Source organism: Stegastes partitus, unplaced genomic scaffold, assembly GCF_000690725.1.
Source record: "Stegastes partitus isolate 25-593 unplaced genomic scaffold, Stegastes_partitus-1.0.2 Scaffold865, whole genome shotgun sequence".
In the NCBI taxonomy this organism is placed as follows: domain Eukaryota; kingdom Metazoa; phylum Chordata; class Actinopteri; family Pomacentridae; genus Stegastes; species Stegastes partitus.
The window spans coordinates 62,088-79,441 of record NW_007578596.1 but is presented as its reverse complement, the minus strand read 5'-3'; the positions used below and the strand labels follow the sequence as shown (position 1 = coordinate 79,441).

Sequence of the window (17,354 nt, the reverse complement as noted above, 5' to 3'; positions counted from 1 at the left end):
CTCAGGTGATGCATTCACTGACCTCAGGTGATGCATTCACAGACCTCAGGTGATGCATTTACTGACCGTGGGACTTCTACCTCCACGGGCTGCAGCTCAGTTCGGTCAGAGTCACTTTGAAGAGGAGAACACTGACGAGTCATTTGTTTCACCTTTTAAATTTTATTGCCATGAGTCTTGTTCCTCCTGCTCCAGGCGCCTCGTTACGGTGACCGTGGTCCACCTGCAGCAGCTGTCTGGGAACACCTGAGGAGGGTTCCTGTCCCAGCCTCCCTGCTGCTCAGTGAACTGCAGTAACCTCTGCAAGACGAGCTGCATTCAGGCGTCAGCAGCTTTTCTCTGCAGCTCAACTCGCCTTCATTGTGAAATAAAACCGCCGGCTCTGCTTTCAGCCCTCAACAAAAGCCTCAGGCAGCAGAGTCACAGCACTTCATTCAGCAGCACTGAAGACAGAGCCTGCTGCTGAGCTTCATCAGCCTCACACCAAAACACTTCACACACTTTCCAGCAGCCCGAGACTCTGGAAACGACAGCTTCTAGCCTCAAGTCCACATAAAGTCCACTTCTGAGGCTTTTTGGTATATTTGGCAGATCTTCAACGTCCACCTACTAAACTGGTTCACCTCTAAAAAAATAACACAACAGTTATTAAGGGAGTATTTAATGTCCATCCATCATCTCTACACTTTCATCCTCACCAGGCTCATGGGGGCGGAGTCTATCCCAGCTGACTCAGGGTGAAGGCAGGTTCACCTGGACAGGTAACCAGTCTATCACAGGGCTACACTTAGAGACAGACAACCAAGCACACTCACATTCACACCTACGGACAATTTACAATCACCAATTAACCTCAGCATGTTTCTGGACTGTGGGAGGAAGCCGGAGAACCCGGAGAGAACCCACGCTGCACGGGGAGAACATGGAGACTCCACGCAGGAAGATCCCGGGTGTCCTCACCGGGACGCCAACCGGTGACCTTCTAGCTGTGAGGCCACGGTGCTAACCACAGCGCCACCTGCAGGCCTGCGTTTATAATAATAACATAATAAACTGTTTAAATCACATCAAATGTGAGTTTTTATACATAACTTTACTGACAAATTGGTATTTTTTCATATTTTACATTTAACATGTAAATTCACAACATTCCTGTATTTGAAAAACAAATAAATATTCTGTAAAATAAAACAAAATAATTTGGTAAAACTAGCTTCAATTTGACATGAACTCACGTCGTTTTCTGGCCTTTTTAATATTGAACAGGTTTCACAGCAGGTCCTGTTGGTCTGAACGATGACGTGAATGAAACAGTAAAACCAGCATCATTAAATCATTTCATTTTAGATCATATTAAGCATCACGAGAAACAAAACTCAACATGAAAATCTAACACTTTGTAGATCTTATTTTACGTTTTCACATTAGAGTCACCAATTTACTGCATTTTTGTCATTTCATTGATTATTGTGTGTGTTTCAAAAATGCAGAAAAAAATCTGTAGAACATGAAGGAAAGGTTCAGACAGACTCCAGATGGTACAAAAGGCCACAGTGCTGCTGTGAGAGACAGTTTTTATTCAAACTTGAAGGAGTCGCCGGTCAACAGGTCACAGAGCAGCGCTGACGGAGGAAAAACCAGCACAAACATCATCATTCAGGAAAAACTGCTGCTTCTGATCCATGTGTGTCCTCAAACCGGAGCAGAACCTGAGAGGTAGAAGCTGAACACGGAGAAGTGAGCGCATGCAGGTGACCAGTAAATGTGATCGTCTGGAAAACCACGAAGACGCCTTTAAATACGTAACAGACAGAGTGTGAAAGCACACGCACCCACCGGGTCTGTAAACCCAGAACCTGAGCCTGTCACAGCTCCGGTTCTGACTTCTCTTCCATTCTGACCTTCATCTGAACCTTCTGTCTTTTGAGCCAGAATTTGACTTTTTTCTGATTTCTTTTTTCTCCTCCTCTAAACTCAGAATTTAAACTTGTTTTCTCTAAATTCTGGCATTAATTTCAAACTTCTGTAAAGTTGGAATTCTTACTTCCTCCCTCTGAATTCTGTCCACGTTCCCAGAATCCTAATTTTAAACTGAGAATTCAGACTTTTTCATCCGGACTTTGTTTCCTGGAACTCTGGCTCAGTTCTATATAAATGACACGTGAGCAGAACAGGACTCTGAGTTACTGTTTTGCACCAGCGGAGGCGCTATGCAGGTGATCAGACCAACAGACGCTCTGCATGTCGGAGCCGTCGTCTTGTCTTCGGTCCACGCATCCTGTGATTGGACAGCGCCGACCGTGGGCCGGAGCTACACACAGAACGAGAAGAACATCTGTACAAGGTCATTAAAGGTCGTATGGTCTCCAAGGAAACGCTGCTGCAGTTCATTTTTCTGATTGGCTGCTCAGTGAGCTCAGCAGCATCCTTTCAGGGAATGAAGAAAGACAGGTTTTGTTTTTTTAAAGGCGCAGTGTCTGAACTTTTGGATCGCAGCTCCTACAAAGCTAGTTTTGGGGTTTTGGACTCTTTGCTCAGATAAAGTCTGAATGTATGAAGCTGCGACCCTCAGCGCCGTCCAGCGGTCCTCCTCCACTAAAACCATCAACCGCAGATTTAACTGTGCAAAACATAAAATAAAGTCACAAACTGCAGCTGTTCTCCAAAAGTGGAAAATCCGGTAACATCGCTCCATGGAACCGGACGTGAGTTCAGCGCCTGGTCCAGACAACAGAAGTGGGGTTTGAAGGCATTCGCTGGGAGCTGTTGGTGTAAACGTGACGTCGACCGGCTGAAACTGTAGGAAAGCCGAGAGGAGTCAACGCTGTGAGCTTCTGCAGGCTTCAGGTTCACTGTTAAAACAGTAAAACTCAGGATGGTGCTCATGTGGTGGCCGTCTGGACCTCTGCAGCCGTCTGAGCTGCGTTCTGACACAAACCTGGTTGTGAAACCTCAAACATGTGAAACACACGGAGAAGGACTCCTGAAACCTTGTCCATGAGGTTTTCTTTGTGTCCACTGATGAAACAGTCACCAGCTAATACGTTAAAACCACCCAAACCTACCGAGCCTCCTCAGAACCGCTGATTCTGTAGCTACAGTAACTTCACTGTTCTTTAACCTGCATAGCGCCTAGAACTGGTTCTGACCAGCCACCATCACACACGCTGACATGAGCCTGGAACGTTTACCCAGAATGCACTTTGTAAAGTTTCCTCTGGTGACTGATCAGAACCAGAACCACATCCAGGGTACCACTGATTGTTTCTGTGACTCCATGTCATAGACATTAAACTGGTACCGCTATGATCCATCCCATAATACTGATGCTACCAGCTGCTGACAGGACATGAACAGAACCAGGTCCAGTGTTCAGACTGAGACACCTGGATGGATGTAGAACTGATCTGGTGTCAGGTTCTAGCAGAACCCAGATGTGTTCTTCCTCCTAAATGTCATGTGTCTATCTGCTGTACTGATGAAGTTCTGAGGCTCAGAAATGATGGAAAAAGTCCATTAAAGTGATCAATCTGGACCCTCCTCTGTGGACTTGAAGGACCTGGACCTCTGGAACATTCACAGTCTGAAGGTAGAACTCTGGTCAGTAGATAAAGGTGCTGCAGAATCAGAACCAGGTGTTCTGAGGAGGTTCTGGAGGCTGTGAGTGATGAGGGCTAGCGTCTGCCGGGCGTGTTCAGTAGGTAAAAAGTAAAAGAATTCATAAACGTGTTGGTCCAGATTTTGTTCGGTCTTCATTTAACTGAGTTCTAAAAACATTTTGGCAGAATTCTGAGAATCTCATATTTTTTCACAACTGGGAAATCCTCTGGTGTCATTTGTTTTTTAAACGTCTCACCTGTGGAGCCCTTTTAAAGGTTCAGCACCTCCAGAAGTCCACCAGCCAGGTTTCTATGGAAACTGTCTCTAAGGCTAAATACCCCTCATCTGCTGAGAAACTAAACCTGAAGCATCCTGTAGCTCTGCAAATCCAGAACCTGGTCTGGTCCAACTTCACCACACCAGGTTCTGCTGATGTTAGAGCCTCAACAGGTGGTGGAACATGGATCCATCCATAGAAAGACACTGACAGGAACCCTCTGGATCAGCACCAGCCTGGTTGTTTGCACCGGCCTCACCGACAGCTGAACTGTGTCCTGATGGACCCTTTAATCCTCAGTCTTCTGAACCTTAAAACGGCCTCACAGGAAAGACGCTTTGCTGATCATTAAAATAAATAAATGTTGTGCGGAGCGTCGCTGTGGGTCCCGGACACCAGACCCGTGGACTCTTAAGAAAATGTTTCCCAGCAGGAGGTTCGTGGATCCCAGTTTGGTCCAATAAATACTGAGCAGGTCAACGGTCCTGGTTCCGGTCTCTGTATGTAACTCGGTGGTGTTTGTTCATGTTGCAGCAGGACGCCTCCGTCCCGTTAAGACAATCTGGTTTGTCACACTGTTTACGGCGTCGCCATGGAAACCAAGGAGCGGACCGCTTCGTCCCAGAGATTTCTGGTTCTGGTTCACAGCCTCTCCGGCGGTGGCATTTGGCAGCTGGAAGGTTTTGGTCTTGAGAGGAGGTGGGGGGTTTGACAGAGGGCGAGGGGGCGGCGCCCTCTGCAGGGTCACCAGTAGAAGGAGCGCGACAGGAAGTTGGCGGCAGCGCCAAGCCAGCTGGCCCCGTCCTGGCCAGATCCCACTCGGCTCACCGCCTTGTCGGGCTCCTGAGATGGACTCTCGTCTTCAGGCAGGTAGTCCGGCAGGTCCACGTTCTGCTCCACCTCCACCGAGCCGTCCTCTGAGAACGGGATCAACACCTGGAGACACCGACAGGGAGACACCGGCTGTTAGAGCAGACGTGGTTCTGTTGGACCCTAAACTGTACTCTGTAGGTTCAGGACCGGAGCGGGACGACTCCACCTGTCCGACCCAATGATGACGGTTTGCTCCACTAAAATATGGCCAAAAGTCTGTGGAAGTATTCAGAGCCAACAGCACGTCAAGCTCACAAGCTGCGTCATCCAGCTGTCCACATACTTTTGGCCAAATGGTGTATTTGTTCCAGAGAAATCAGCACATTTCTGTATGTGTTAAAGTATCTGTTTACATCGTCTGTGGCCAAAAGTATGTGGACACCTACCGCCATACTGCAATACAAGCAACATGTACATGTCCACATACTTTTGGACATAGAAAGTATTTACTCCAACGAAACACTTTACAGAAGAAGAAGTGACAAAAGTATGTGGACACATTGGAGTCAAGTCTATATTAATCACAATAATCACAAACTTTCATCTGTCCACATACTTTTGGTCAGAGAGTGTACTACTTTCTGTCCACATATTTACAGTTTTAAAGGTTAATTCCAGGCAAAACAGTACATCTTTGTTTTGCCAGAGAAAAGTAGCTGATCATCATTTAATGAAGACTGTTGAAAGTTTGCATTCCTTATCCAAACATGATCACAAGTTGGACACGCTGAAGGACGACTGGATGCAATATGTAAAATCTGCCATGTTGGATGCTGAGCTGCTGTTTACAAAGTTTACACAGTTTAAAATGTCTCCAATGGAGACCTTACATTGTTTAACTGAACATTTTGTCTCCTGCTGCGTTGGTAACCGTATTTTGGTTCTTTTCACTTGAGCCCACTTTCTCCATCTGCAGCAAACAAGCCGTCCTTTGTTGGTTTCAAATCCGTCAATCAGATGGAGAGTTCAGAGCAAACAGCTGTAGCTCTGCTGTGCTCCATGGTCTGTTGGGTCGCTAAGGCAGCCAATATAACTGACCGAAGGAGACGCAAAAGCAACAGACGCACAACATCACTGCACACAAACACCCACCAGCACAAAGCAGAGACCAAGACACACTGAAAGAGAGAGACATAAACAAAGCAGAGACACAGAAGCAAATGCAAGAGACACCAAATGAGCAGAAGCAGATGCAAAACCACAGCAAACTGAGAAATATGGACAAGTAGTAATACTGTAAGGATAGAACAGGATCGACACAAGTGTCCAGACCTGCTGCTTGTGAACTTCACAAACACTTTATTGACGGTTCGTGTGTCACTGTGGCTGTTTGCGTCTCTGGAGCTGTTTCATGTCGATCAGTCTACAGATGATTTTATCGGCGCCTGTGTTCATTCAGCTCTTTGTTTCTGTCTCTCTGCAGCCGTTCTGCATCTGGCAGCTCACCAGAGGTGGTTTGATCTCTGCAGTGGTCAGCATCTGTTTGTGTTCATTCTGTGTCTCCTGGTATCAGTGTTGAGTAACTTGGCATCGGAGCTGTGAACAAACTGACCTCGTCTCCGTCCTCCGCCTTCACCACCTGCTGAGCCTTCATCACCTGAGTGGAGGCGATCGCAGAGGCCAGAGCCTAAACACACAACAACAACAAGAGTCTGTAAAAACAGATCAGCCTCCATCAGGAGCATAGAAGGGGCACAAATGTACAGCTCATCGTGACAGTGAGGTTGTTTCTGACCGACAGGCTTCTTCTCTGCTGTTTCATTTATCCATGGAATCAGTAAAGTTTAGGACAAAATGAGCTTTTAAACTTTTAAATAGCTCTTTAATCTGGTCATGTGGAAAAGCTGCATTTTCTCAAAATTGAATTTCCCTTCTGGGACAAATAAAGTACTTTTCATTTCAAAATGTAATAATTTCAAGGGTATGAATAATTTTGAACATTTTCGTAAATATAGCCCCTGCATGTGGGGACTACAGCTCCTGTATAGGGGGACTATAGCTCCTGTATGTGGGAACTGAAACAGCTCAGAGTCATCACTAACTCAGGCTGTCACAGCTACAGACACTGGGGTGAGTAATTTCGGTGATATTCTGGGTTTTCCCTGAACCTGACAGATTTACCAGTTTAATCTGGAGACCTGACTTGCCCGAGAACACACTGTATCCTCCATAAAGTCTGAGAGATAAAGGATTCCTTCAGAACCCCATCATGCTTATCTGTGAAACCCAGCTGCCCTGCTCGGTCCGCCCAGTGCAGACTGAACCTCTGATCCAACAGAACCTCACCTCGGCCTTCAGGTCTGAGCGGATCCGGACGATGCATCTCTTGACGGCCATCTGGAAGGTGAAGCTGATGACCCCTCGGATCTTCAGCAGAGCCTCCTCACACAGACTCCTCCGACTCTGAAAGATCACAGTGGTCAGTTCAGCGTCTGTCGGATTCCAGCAGCACCAGCAGAAAACTGCTGCGTCATCAGAATGTTAAAGTCTCACAAAACATCCACAAACAAACAGGACGGCCACAAAGTGACAGAAAATAATCACAACAACAGAACAATGACAACAAAAAGACAAAATTGCAACAAATAAAGACACAAAACAACTGCAAAGACACATCATGATCACAAAAAGACACAATTATTATATCCAGCAAACACAACCACAAAGAAGTGAGAGAATGACCACAAAGACACACACAGGACTACAGAGTCACACAAAATAACCACAAAGACCCACACATCCACCACATAGAGACATAACGCAAACACAAAACTTCAAAATTGAAGACAAAGACACAGAGCAAGACATACAATTGCCACAAATTGACATAACATGACCACAAGAAAGAATAATGACATTGAAGAGAAAGAAAATGATCACAAAGACACAAAATTATGATGAGGAGTCACAAAACGACTGGAAAGACAGGAAATGACCACAAAAACAGATGAAAAAGGGACACAAAACAACCCCAAACAGACACAAAATGACCACAGAGACACAATTTGACCAGGAAAGATGTGCCCAACAAGACCTTATATTCACAACAAGCAAAAACGACTACAAAGAGTCCCAAAATGATCACAAAACATCACAAATGGACCAGGACAACGTCCCTGCTGCTGTGTATAAATGTGCAGCTGCTCTCATTGGATCCTGTTTAACAAACTCAGAGGAAAAACTCCTGAACGTATCTGACCTGATACAAACTCTGCCTTCAGTCACGTTTGATTTTTATGAACATTTCACTTTAACAGACGTGACAGTGTGACCAAAGTGAAGAAAAGAGATGTGTTTTCTGCTCTTTGTAATGATTTTGGATCAATATTGGAGCTGAAGTGTGATAATATTATTCAAATGTCTTGACACAGCTCCAGGCGTGTGTTTACTTGTGTGTCAGTGTGAATGCAGGCAGTTCAGACTGGAGATGAAAGGTACATTTAATGAGCAGGGATAAACCAATTATCTACATTTTGTTACTAGTGTGGTTATTTTTATTGACCGTTTATTAAATAAAATGTTCTCCTGTGGCTCCAATGCTCCTCCTCCTGGTCTGGGACCCGCCCTCAGCGCTGTCTGATTGGTTACTCATCATGAATAACAGCCAATCACTGACAGGGATTGTTTACAGACAGGGACAGATGAGCACGACTGAATTAGCTGTTTAAAGGTGAGGTCGTAATGAAACCCACAGCTGCTCAGTCTCACTGTTGCCACTGAGAGACTAGCTGTGCCGCTTAGCTTGCTGCTAACGCTACCTGCAGCAGCGCAACATGTGTCTGAAGTCAGATTAACTCCATCTCTCTGCTCTAAGTGACAGACTCGTCTCTCTGCAGAGACTCAACCTGTAAGAACTGAACAGAACCACAAACATCTGCAGTAATCAGGACGTTAGCTGCTTTCACTACCGACTTTTACATCGAATGGACATTTAGACATGAAGCCGACATGCTCACATTAACAGCTGGATCGTGAGGTGAATGACTGAGTGAGTGACTGAATGACTGAATGCGGTCCGGCCACGGTGCTCACCGGGTCGTCGAGCCCGTCGATGTGGAGGATGACGGTCTTGGCCCTCTTGTTGCTGGAGCCCAGGAAGAACTGGGCCTTACGGCGGCCGCTGACGGCCTCCTCGGCCGACTCCAACTCGGCGCCGCTGGACGCCTGCAGGAGTTCGTAGATCTCTGACGCCAGCAGCTTCGTCTCTCCGGGAGTGGTCGACCTGACGGAACCGGAGATTATTTTTCAGATTTAGACTCCTGAAGAGGAGATATCGAGTCGAGTGCAGCCGCTACGACGCTGAAACGCATCATGTGTGATGTGTGCTTTCTCTGGAGACCAGAACAAACCTAAACTCAAAACACTGATAATTCACTAACATTCATTCATTCTTTGGCTTTTTCTAAAATGCTAAAAATACGCTGTTTGCACTAATCAGATCCTGTAGAACCAGAACCAGAACCTTCCTCCTCCTGGTTCTGATCCTGTAGAACTAGAACCTTCCTCCTCCTGGTTCTGATCCTCCACCACTGACCCAGCTGAGACCAACAGGAACCATTCAGAGAGCTTCAGGTGAGCTGCAGCCAGAGTTTCCTCAGAGAGACTGAAGGAGAATCCATCCTACTGGATCAATGAGTGGATGCAGCACGGATCAGAACCAGAGACCAGAGGAGCCAGTTGGTGGAGATACATTCAGCTGATGGTGGAACATCTTTCTACTGATGGTGGAACATCTTTCTACTGATGGTGGACTTTATACGACAGAAAAAAAAATCAACCAGTGAGGAAAAAACGAGCGAGGAGGTAAAAACACCCACAAACTGCTGCTTCTTTTTGAACCAAACCTGTTATTAGATCAAGCAGACAGTTTATTCTGCGATATCTACATTCATTATGAACATGTGAAGCAAAAACCAGAATAGAGGATGAACCAAGGCTCAGACACCTGTGCAGGTACGAGGGACTCACTTCTGCACGACGTTCTGGAGGCTCAGCATCATCCCCAGCTCCCCCTTCAGCTTCTCCCGGTTGGCTCGGCATTCTGCCAGGTACCGGATGGCCTGAACAAGGACCCAACAGAACCTCAGACATGCTCCATTTAAATATCTGCTCATTTAACACAAGCAGGCAAACAGGACCTGAACTGAAATGATGCCCTGTTGAGGATTTTTTAAAAATAATCCATTTAGAGACACTGTAAGAAGAAGAAGAACATATTTTTAGTCAGAAATAGAAAACAGAACACGTTTTCCTCGACTTTTCTGATCTTCTACATGCATATTCTGTACATAATGAACTTGACTGCTTCTTTTGCACTTCTGAGTAGATGCTAATCTGCAGGTTCTTGTCGTCGTTCTTTACTCTGAGCAGAGAACCACTGAAACTGAAATGACAGTTCAAACCCAGTATAAAGGCTCTGAGAGGTTCCACATTATGACTAATTCATTCATGCGTTTTAATAAATCATCAAATGGAAGCAGACACTGTGAGTAAGGCTGGACCCAATCAAAGCTAAATGTTCTGACACTGCTTCCTGGCAGGTTCTGGAAGTAAACGGTCCTTCCATCGTCTAGAACTGGTTCTGACCAACCACCATCACACATGCTGACATGAGCCTGGAAAGTTTACCCAGAATGCACTTTGTAAAGTTTCCTCTGGTGACTGATCAGAACCAGAACCACATCCAGGGTACCACTGATTGTTTCTGTGACTCCATGTCATAGACATTAAACTGGTACCACTATGATCCATCCCATAATACTGATGCTACCAGCTGCTGACAGAGGACATGAACAGAACCAGGTCCAGTGTCCAGACTGAGACACCTGGATGGATGTAGAACTGATCTGGTGTCAGGTTCTAGCAGAACCCAGATGTGTTCTTCCTCCTAAATGTCATGTGTCTATCTGCTGTACTGATGAAGTTCTGCGGCTCAGAAATGATGGAAAAAGTCCATTAAAGTGATCAATCTGGACCCTCCTCTGTGGACTTCAAGGACCTGAACCTCTGGAACATTCACAGTCTGAAGGTAGAACTTTGGTCAGTAGATAAAGGTTCTGCAGATACAGAACCAGATGTTCTGAGGAGGTTCTGGAGGAGCTTTGTTCAGATTTGGTTGATTTTATGTGGAACCAAACGTCACATCACTGCTGCTCCACTTTACTTTCTGGGGTTCAAACATGTGAACGTGTGAGTCTTTAAGCAGCAATGAATGAATGACAGGAACTCACCAGCAGGGCAGAGTAGACCACCTGAGGGTTGGGGTGGTCCAGGAACAGGATGAGTCCCGGCAGGCAGCCCTGGTCCTGGACGATGGCCCTGCGGTTCATGGGGTCTGCAGCCAGGTCCCTCAGCTGGTTGACCACGGCGAGGGCGTCCGGCTCGGCGCTCATGGCTGACGGTCACTGACCCATGCAACAACCAGCTGAGGAGGCAGCAGAAGCAGACTGGGATCAGAGCGGCTGGTTTCAGTGACGGGCTCCAGACAGCCGACTGTGTTACAAACCAGTGAGGAGAGGAGGGCGGGTCCGACACCTGGTGATGTGTTCAGGGGCAGGCAGAGATCTCCACTGGGTCAGTGAAGCAGAAAAGGCAGCCTCACAGTCAATCTTGATAGTTCAGCGTTTGACAGCATTAACCATCCTGACGATAAACACGATGAGCTGCGCGTGGACATTTAAAACGCAACACACCTGAGTTCTACAGACGGTACTGACCACTACTGCTCATCAGTCTGAGAGCACTATAAGGGAGTGGACCACCAGCCCAGGAAGAGCCAGCAGAGGAGCTCGTCTGGAGCCCTGCGGTGGTTCTGGAGCAGACACTGGAAACGTCCCAGAACCAGTTTTCTTTCTTTTCAGTTTGGAAACGTCAAAAAGAACTACAGTAATGAAGTATGTAGTGTTTATATGTTAGAAGTCTGACTGAGAAACACTAACATCTGTAAGATCTGCAGTAATGTCCTCCAAACGGTTTGTTTGTCATCTGCACCAAACGTCTGTGTTTTAATGTACAGTACTTTCCACCCTAGTGGACCCAGTCAGGCTGTCTGCCGAACCGCTCAGAGCCACCTGTTGTCTCCAGCAGCATCCGGAAGCTCAGCGCCAACATTTGCACAAGTGAAACATCAGGACCGTCACATCAGCCGGCCGGCCCAGAACATCCACACCGGTACCGCTAATGCTCTGCGGTATCCTCTACTGAACGGGAAGACGGTCAGTCAGCGGACCGGTGCGGCCTCACGGCCTCCAGAACCTGCTCTGACGGCAGCGGGCGCTGTCAGCCGTCAGGCCGGCTCTTGGGCGGTGCGGTTCGGGTCAGAACAGCTGTGTGAGTCTCGGAACTAAGGAATGCTAACGGCGCTCACCTCTGACGGTCACCGGCACCGAGCGGCGGGCTAACGTTAGCTTCCGGTTAGCCTCTGCTCCTCTCCTCGGTCTCACGCCGCGTCCGCAGCGGACATGAAGCTCCGGTGATCGGCAACAGCACCTGGAGACGGAGGCGGTTTAGTTTTGTTCAAAAATTACTGGAATAAACCGCGGAACACGAAGCGGCGTCTCTTCCTGCTGAAAAGCAGCCAGCGCGGCCACGTATCAAGACCGCAGTCTGTGATTGGCTGCCTGCTGGCCATGTGATTCTACAGACCAATGAGGTGCGTTGTTCAATGAGTTAAAGGTCCAACGCCCTGTGGGCGTCGAAAAACTGATGCAGGATCAGTTTGAGTGTCTCAGCTGATGATTGGTTCATCTCCCAACAGCTGACACAAACACGCACACACACACACGCGCGCACACACGCGCGCACACACACACAAACACGCACACACGCGCGCACGCACACACACACACACACACACACACACACACACACACACACACACACACACACATCTCCTGAGAACTTCTCAGCGTCCAGACAGACCTGAAGGATGATGCTGTTCCTCCAGAGTTCTGCAGCTCACCTGGTGCATGTTGGTGTGTTGGTCCCGGTGGATCCTGTCTCCAGTCTGAGGGTCACAAATGTCTGAATTGCCAGAGCTGCAGAAGGGGAATGAAAACGCTTGTTTCTTTGTTTTAAAGTGAGTTCTGGCTGATTGATGCTTCACTTGTGGTTTTTCAGCTGCCCCACTAATGGTGAAGGACTGCTCACGTTTCCTCAGCTGGTCAGATCCATCAGCCTCTGACTGTCAGCGTTTCTCTTCTTTGATTGTTGTGGTGAAGCGTCCACAGCAGCAGATGAGATCTTTACAGCATGCTGGACTTGATTTAAAACAAAACACAAGTCGAGTCAAAGCTGAAAATATGGAGGAGCTACAACACTTTGGACTAAGATAAGATCAGCCTTTTGTTGTCAGCAGCTTTACACACAGAGAAATAACAAGCATAAAAATATACATAAAAAAGAATAGTGGAAGCATAGAATATAAAAAATGAGGATATATATATATATATAGAATATATATGTATATATTTATATATATATAATCTGCAGAAAATAAATAATAATAATAACAATAAACAGTGAAAATGCAAATATATACACATGTAAATAAATTGTGCAAATAACCAGTGTAATATAAATATATTATGTCTAGATATGAATGGTTCAGTCAATTGTACATAAAAGAAAAGGAGATATTGCACGTTGTGGGTCTACTGGGAGCACAGCTGGTTGTAGAGTCTCACAGCAGAGGGGAGGAAGGACCTGCAGTACCTCTCTCTAGAACAGTGTGGATGAAGAAGCCTGGCGCTGATGGAACCTTCCAGGGCTTTAACAGTCCCATGCAGAGGGTGGGAGGTATTGTCCATGTGTGATGACAGCTTTGTCATCATCCTCCTGTCACCCACCACCTCCACAGGATCCAGACTGCAGCCCAGGACGGAGCCGGCCTTCTTCACCAGCTTTGATTCCTTCCATTCAGAGGAAACATCACTTATACCTCCCCAGAAACTCTCAAGTCTGTCCGTTACACATCACTACCCATGAGTTGGACTCATGACAAAAAGTCAAGCTGCCCTGGTTTCCATGTTCCAGGCCCAGCTGTGGCAAAAACAAACCTGTTCTATGTTAATGTTACACAGGAAATGCTCAGGCATTCTCAAAGCCACGTCAGTGATCAGACAGAAGGCCAATAAGGTTGATATATTAACAACAATCAACAATGTAGTGCTTGTCGTGGCAGCTTTGAGTTTCCAGTGATTCCTAAAACTTTTCTTGGATGGAATCATTGAAACACACGAACCTTTGCCACAAAAACAATCTGCTTGGTCAAAAATATCCAAACAGCAGCTTGACATAGAAAGTTGTGTTCATCAGACTTTCATCGTGGCCTCTGAACATTAGACTATGACTGAACACAGCAAGAAGTTTGCTGCTGATCACGTGGACAAAGAAAAGAGTTCTGCTGGAAAGATTCAAGATTCAAGAGTTTTATTGTCACATGCACAATGATCATTATACCACACAATGAAATTCTTATTCTGTTCAATCTCCCGAAAAAAAGACGACACATTGAAATAAATAAAGCAAGCAAATAAGAACAACAATAAACAATTAAAAGCAACAACGAAGGGTTCAGTGTTATGAATGTGTGCGTGTGTTGCGTGCAGTTTGTGTGAGCGATTCATTGAGAAGCCTGAGGGCCTGTGGGTAGAAGCTGTTGGCCAGCCTTGTGGTCCTGGACTTCACACTCCTGTAGCGTTTGCCTGATGGTAGGAGTGTGAAGAGTGAGTGTTGCGGATGTGTGCTGTTCTGTGGTCAGATGGAACTAAGATAATTCTGATTGATGGTTTCCATGAGGCCCAGGAACAAAGCTCTCCCTGCCACCTTTGAGGGAACACAAACCAGAGGAAACAACTCACAAACAACACAACACCCAAAACAAATGCTGACTTTGGGTTAACCCAAAGCCCGGTGTCCTTTCAGCTCCTCACATTCACACAGGAAATCAATCAATGAGCCAAACAGACCTTTTAAATTTAGTGTACGATGCCAAGAGCAACAGCAGACAAACCCAAATTTGTGGTAAACCACCCATTTGCCAGACACCAGCATGGTGTGCAACATGCTGGACTTTATGCACATTGTTAATGTTCGTACCTATTCTGTGTAAAGTTACGTTTGGTTTTTTGGTTTTTAATTGACCTAAATGCTCCCCTCTCAGTTCTTTTAGCAAAAAATTCATTTGATGATGGTGATGATTGGTTTGTCAAAACCTACTGTTCTTGGATTTCCTTCGAAAAGAAAACCTCTTTTCCTGTATACAAGTGAGTACGATTATATATATATATAAACCCCACCCACCATTCTTCTGATTGGTTGAAAAGGCAATTAGGCGCCCATGTGAATAGCTTATGAGCACTGTGAGGTAATTAAAGGGATATTACAACCTTTAATAGTGGCTTTTTTGAAATTTTATGTACAGAAATATTTGTATAAATTACATTAAACCATGTTTTCCCCAAGTAATTGTTGTAGTATAAACAAAATGAGCTCAATTATATGTGATGGGATTTTGGTCCTACTACAACCTTTAATAGCAAAGTTATTAAAAAATTTATGACAGAATATTCCAAAAAAATTACATAAAACCATATTTTCCCAATAACTGTGGTCATATAACCTGCCTGGATGGGTTGATTTATTTGACCCTACACTATTCCTTGGCTACACTATTGATGTTTTTGTCTCTCTTCCGTATCGCACTTTGTGGACGGTCCCTGCTCCGTCCAGCCACAGCCCACAGCCCACAGCCCACTGCACGCAGCTCAAGTCTCGGACGAAGGGCGGCTCGTGATGCTTCAAATGCAGCTTGCAGTCTGCAGATAGAAGGGTTGTTTTTCTGAAAGCAATGTTCCCTTAATTACTTATTGACACGGGAACCGCGCATCTGTGAATATCTTTCTAACTTACCGAACCTGCGAGATCATGAATGAATATGTCAGGAAAACAAACTCCGTTTTCTCGAAATAATTATCTCGTCATTTCGAGAAAACGGAGTTTGTTTTCCTGACATATTTATTCATGGCTTGTAAAACATAAAACAGAAACAAAAACATGTCCTCTTAGGGCTTCCGTAAGAACGTGTCGGTGATGCTACTGAATGTTGTGGGAACGTTCCCTGATTGTTGAGATTCACAGCCAGCTGGTGGAGGTAATGGTGCACCACAGAAGAAGAAGAAGAAGAAGACGAAACCAGGAAGTGAACGAAGCAGCAGCACCACAGAAGAAGAAGAAGGAGTTTAGCTGCTGTGTGTCGTCGTATCTCAGATGAACATCTGAACAGTTGAAGTAACGATGAGCTCAGTTCAGCATCTGAGAGGTTTGATCAGCGAGCGACTCACTGCTGCTGCTGAAGAAATATTCACAGAGTTTGAGAAAAGCATCGTCCAGTACGAGGAGGAGATGGATGGTCAGCGCAGACTGCTGGATACCAGCTGGAAACCACCCAGAAGCTCCCACACTACAGGTGAGTCCACGCAGGAGGAGGAGCTGAGCACCGGGACATGCAGCTAGCAGAGAGCGGACAGGCTAGCATGCTAACGGGACAGCAGGCCGTGGGTCGGGGCTCCGTGGACTCTGTGGGCTTCACGGTGGGCCCTGTTCTGCCACAAACTGCTTCTGCTCATGTCTCTGCAGGATGTCACTGCTCTGTGCGCTCAGCCAGAAGCCATCCAGCTGTTTGTACGGCTACAACAGCTGGACTCAGATAATGCAGCTTCACAGCTGGAATGTTGTTGATGCATCAAAATGAGCTGATTTCATTCATGACGGTTGTACTTCACAGGTTCTGTCCCACAGGAGAGCTGCAGGACACATCAGGTCTTATTACAAACGTCTCGGCCCACTGCCAGCGCAGTCTGACTCTGAAGTGGTAGAACGTGGATGGATGTGTGTTTTACTCCCATTGAACTAGGAAACTATTTCTTATGTCCTTTTCCCTCCAGACTTTGCAGAGGAGGAGGTTCTCGCTGAGCAGCAGATGTGTAACCAGGACAGGAAGTCCAGGTTGGACCAGGAGGACCCTCGGCCTCCCCGCATTAAAGAGGAACAGGAGGACCTCTGCACCGTCCTGGACCAGGAGGACCCACAGCTTCCTCTGATGAAAGAGGAGCAGGAGGAACTGAGCATCGGTCTGGATGGACAGCAGCTGGAGCCGGACCAGGAGACGTACACCTTCATGCTCTTACAGTGCAAGTCCAAATGTGAACAATTAGCTGGAGAACTGTTCAGAATCTTTGAAAAAACGATGGCTCGGTACGAGGAAGAGCTCGATCGTCAGCGCAGACTGCTGGAAGTCGTCTGGAAACCTGAGATGCCGTCACACACACCAGGTATGTACAGCGAGAAGGATCTGACACGGCAGCCTCAGTCGGACCTTCATCACAGCGACCCGTGACCTCAGTCTGTACTGTGATAGGATCGCTTTGGAAACTGAACATGATATGTCCTCTGTGACACCGGGGAGGCTTTCCTGCAGTCAGGTGACTGATTTGTGTGGTGGGAGGAGCTTCCTCTGTGTGATGTGTGTCTGCAGCAAATGGACAGTTTGTCCACAACAGCTGTTCCTCCTCTGAAGTGTGGCGGCGCTTCCACCAGCAGACCT

General features: G+C 46.5%; 3 protein-coding genes across 3 annotated transcripts in view; 1 reads left to right on the top strand and 2 right to left on the bottom strand.

The window, feature by feature from the left end:
• cyp7b1 (cytochrome P450, family 7, subfamily B, polypeptide 1) overlaps positions 1-13,694 on the bottom strand; it is a 25,535-nt gene extending 11,841 nt beyond the window's left edge. The window contains exon 1 of the mRNA XM_008293189.1: positions 13,689-13,694. The gene's annotated coding sequence lies outside the window, so the exon portion shown is untranslated. The remainder of the gene's footprint in view (positions 1-13,688) is intronic.
• On the bottom strand, positions 3,734-12,337 carry LOC103365692 (armadillo repeat-containing protein 1-like). The gene is made up of 7 exons (XM_008293188.1): positions 12,117-12,337; positions 10,981-11,174; positions 9,719-9,810; positions 8,783-8,972; positions 7,037-7,153; positions 6,303-6,377; positions 3,734-4,813 (listed from the first exon to the last, which is right to left on the bottom strand). The coding sequence occupies exons 2-7, from the start codon at positions 11,140-11,142 to the stop codon at positions 4,622-4,624; spliced, it is 828 nt and encodes a 275-aa protein (XP_008291410.1). The 5' UTR covers positions 11,143-11,174; positions 12,117-12,337; the 3' UTR covers positions 3,734-4,621.
• Positions 13,695-16,045: 2,351 nt separating the features above from the next.
• The window catches only part of LOC103365707 (zinc finger and SCAN domain-containing protein 2-like), a 3,952-nt gene continuing 2,643 nt past the window's right edge, over positions 16,046-17,354 (top strand). Inside the window, exons 1-2 of the mRNA XM_008293218.1 lie at positions 16,046-16,217; positions 16,696-17,082. Of these exons, the coding sequence (XP_008291440.1) occupies positions 16,046-16,217; positions 16,696-17,082 (559 nt within the window). The remainder of the gene's footprint in view (positions 16,218-16,695; positions 17,083-17,354) is intronic.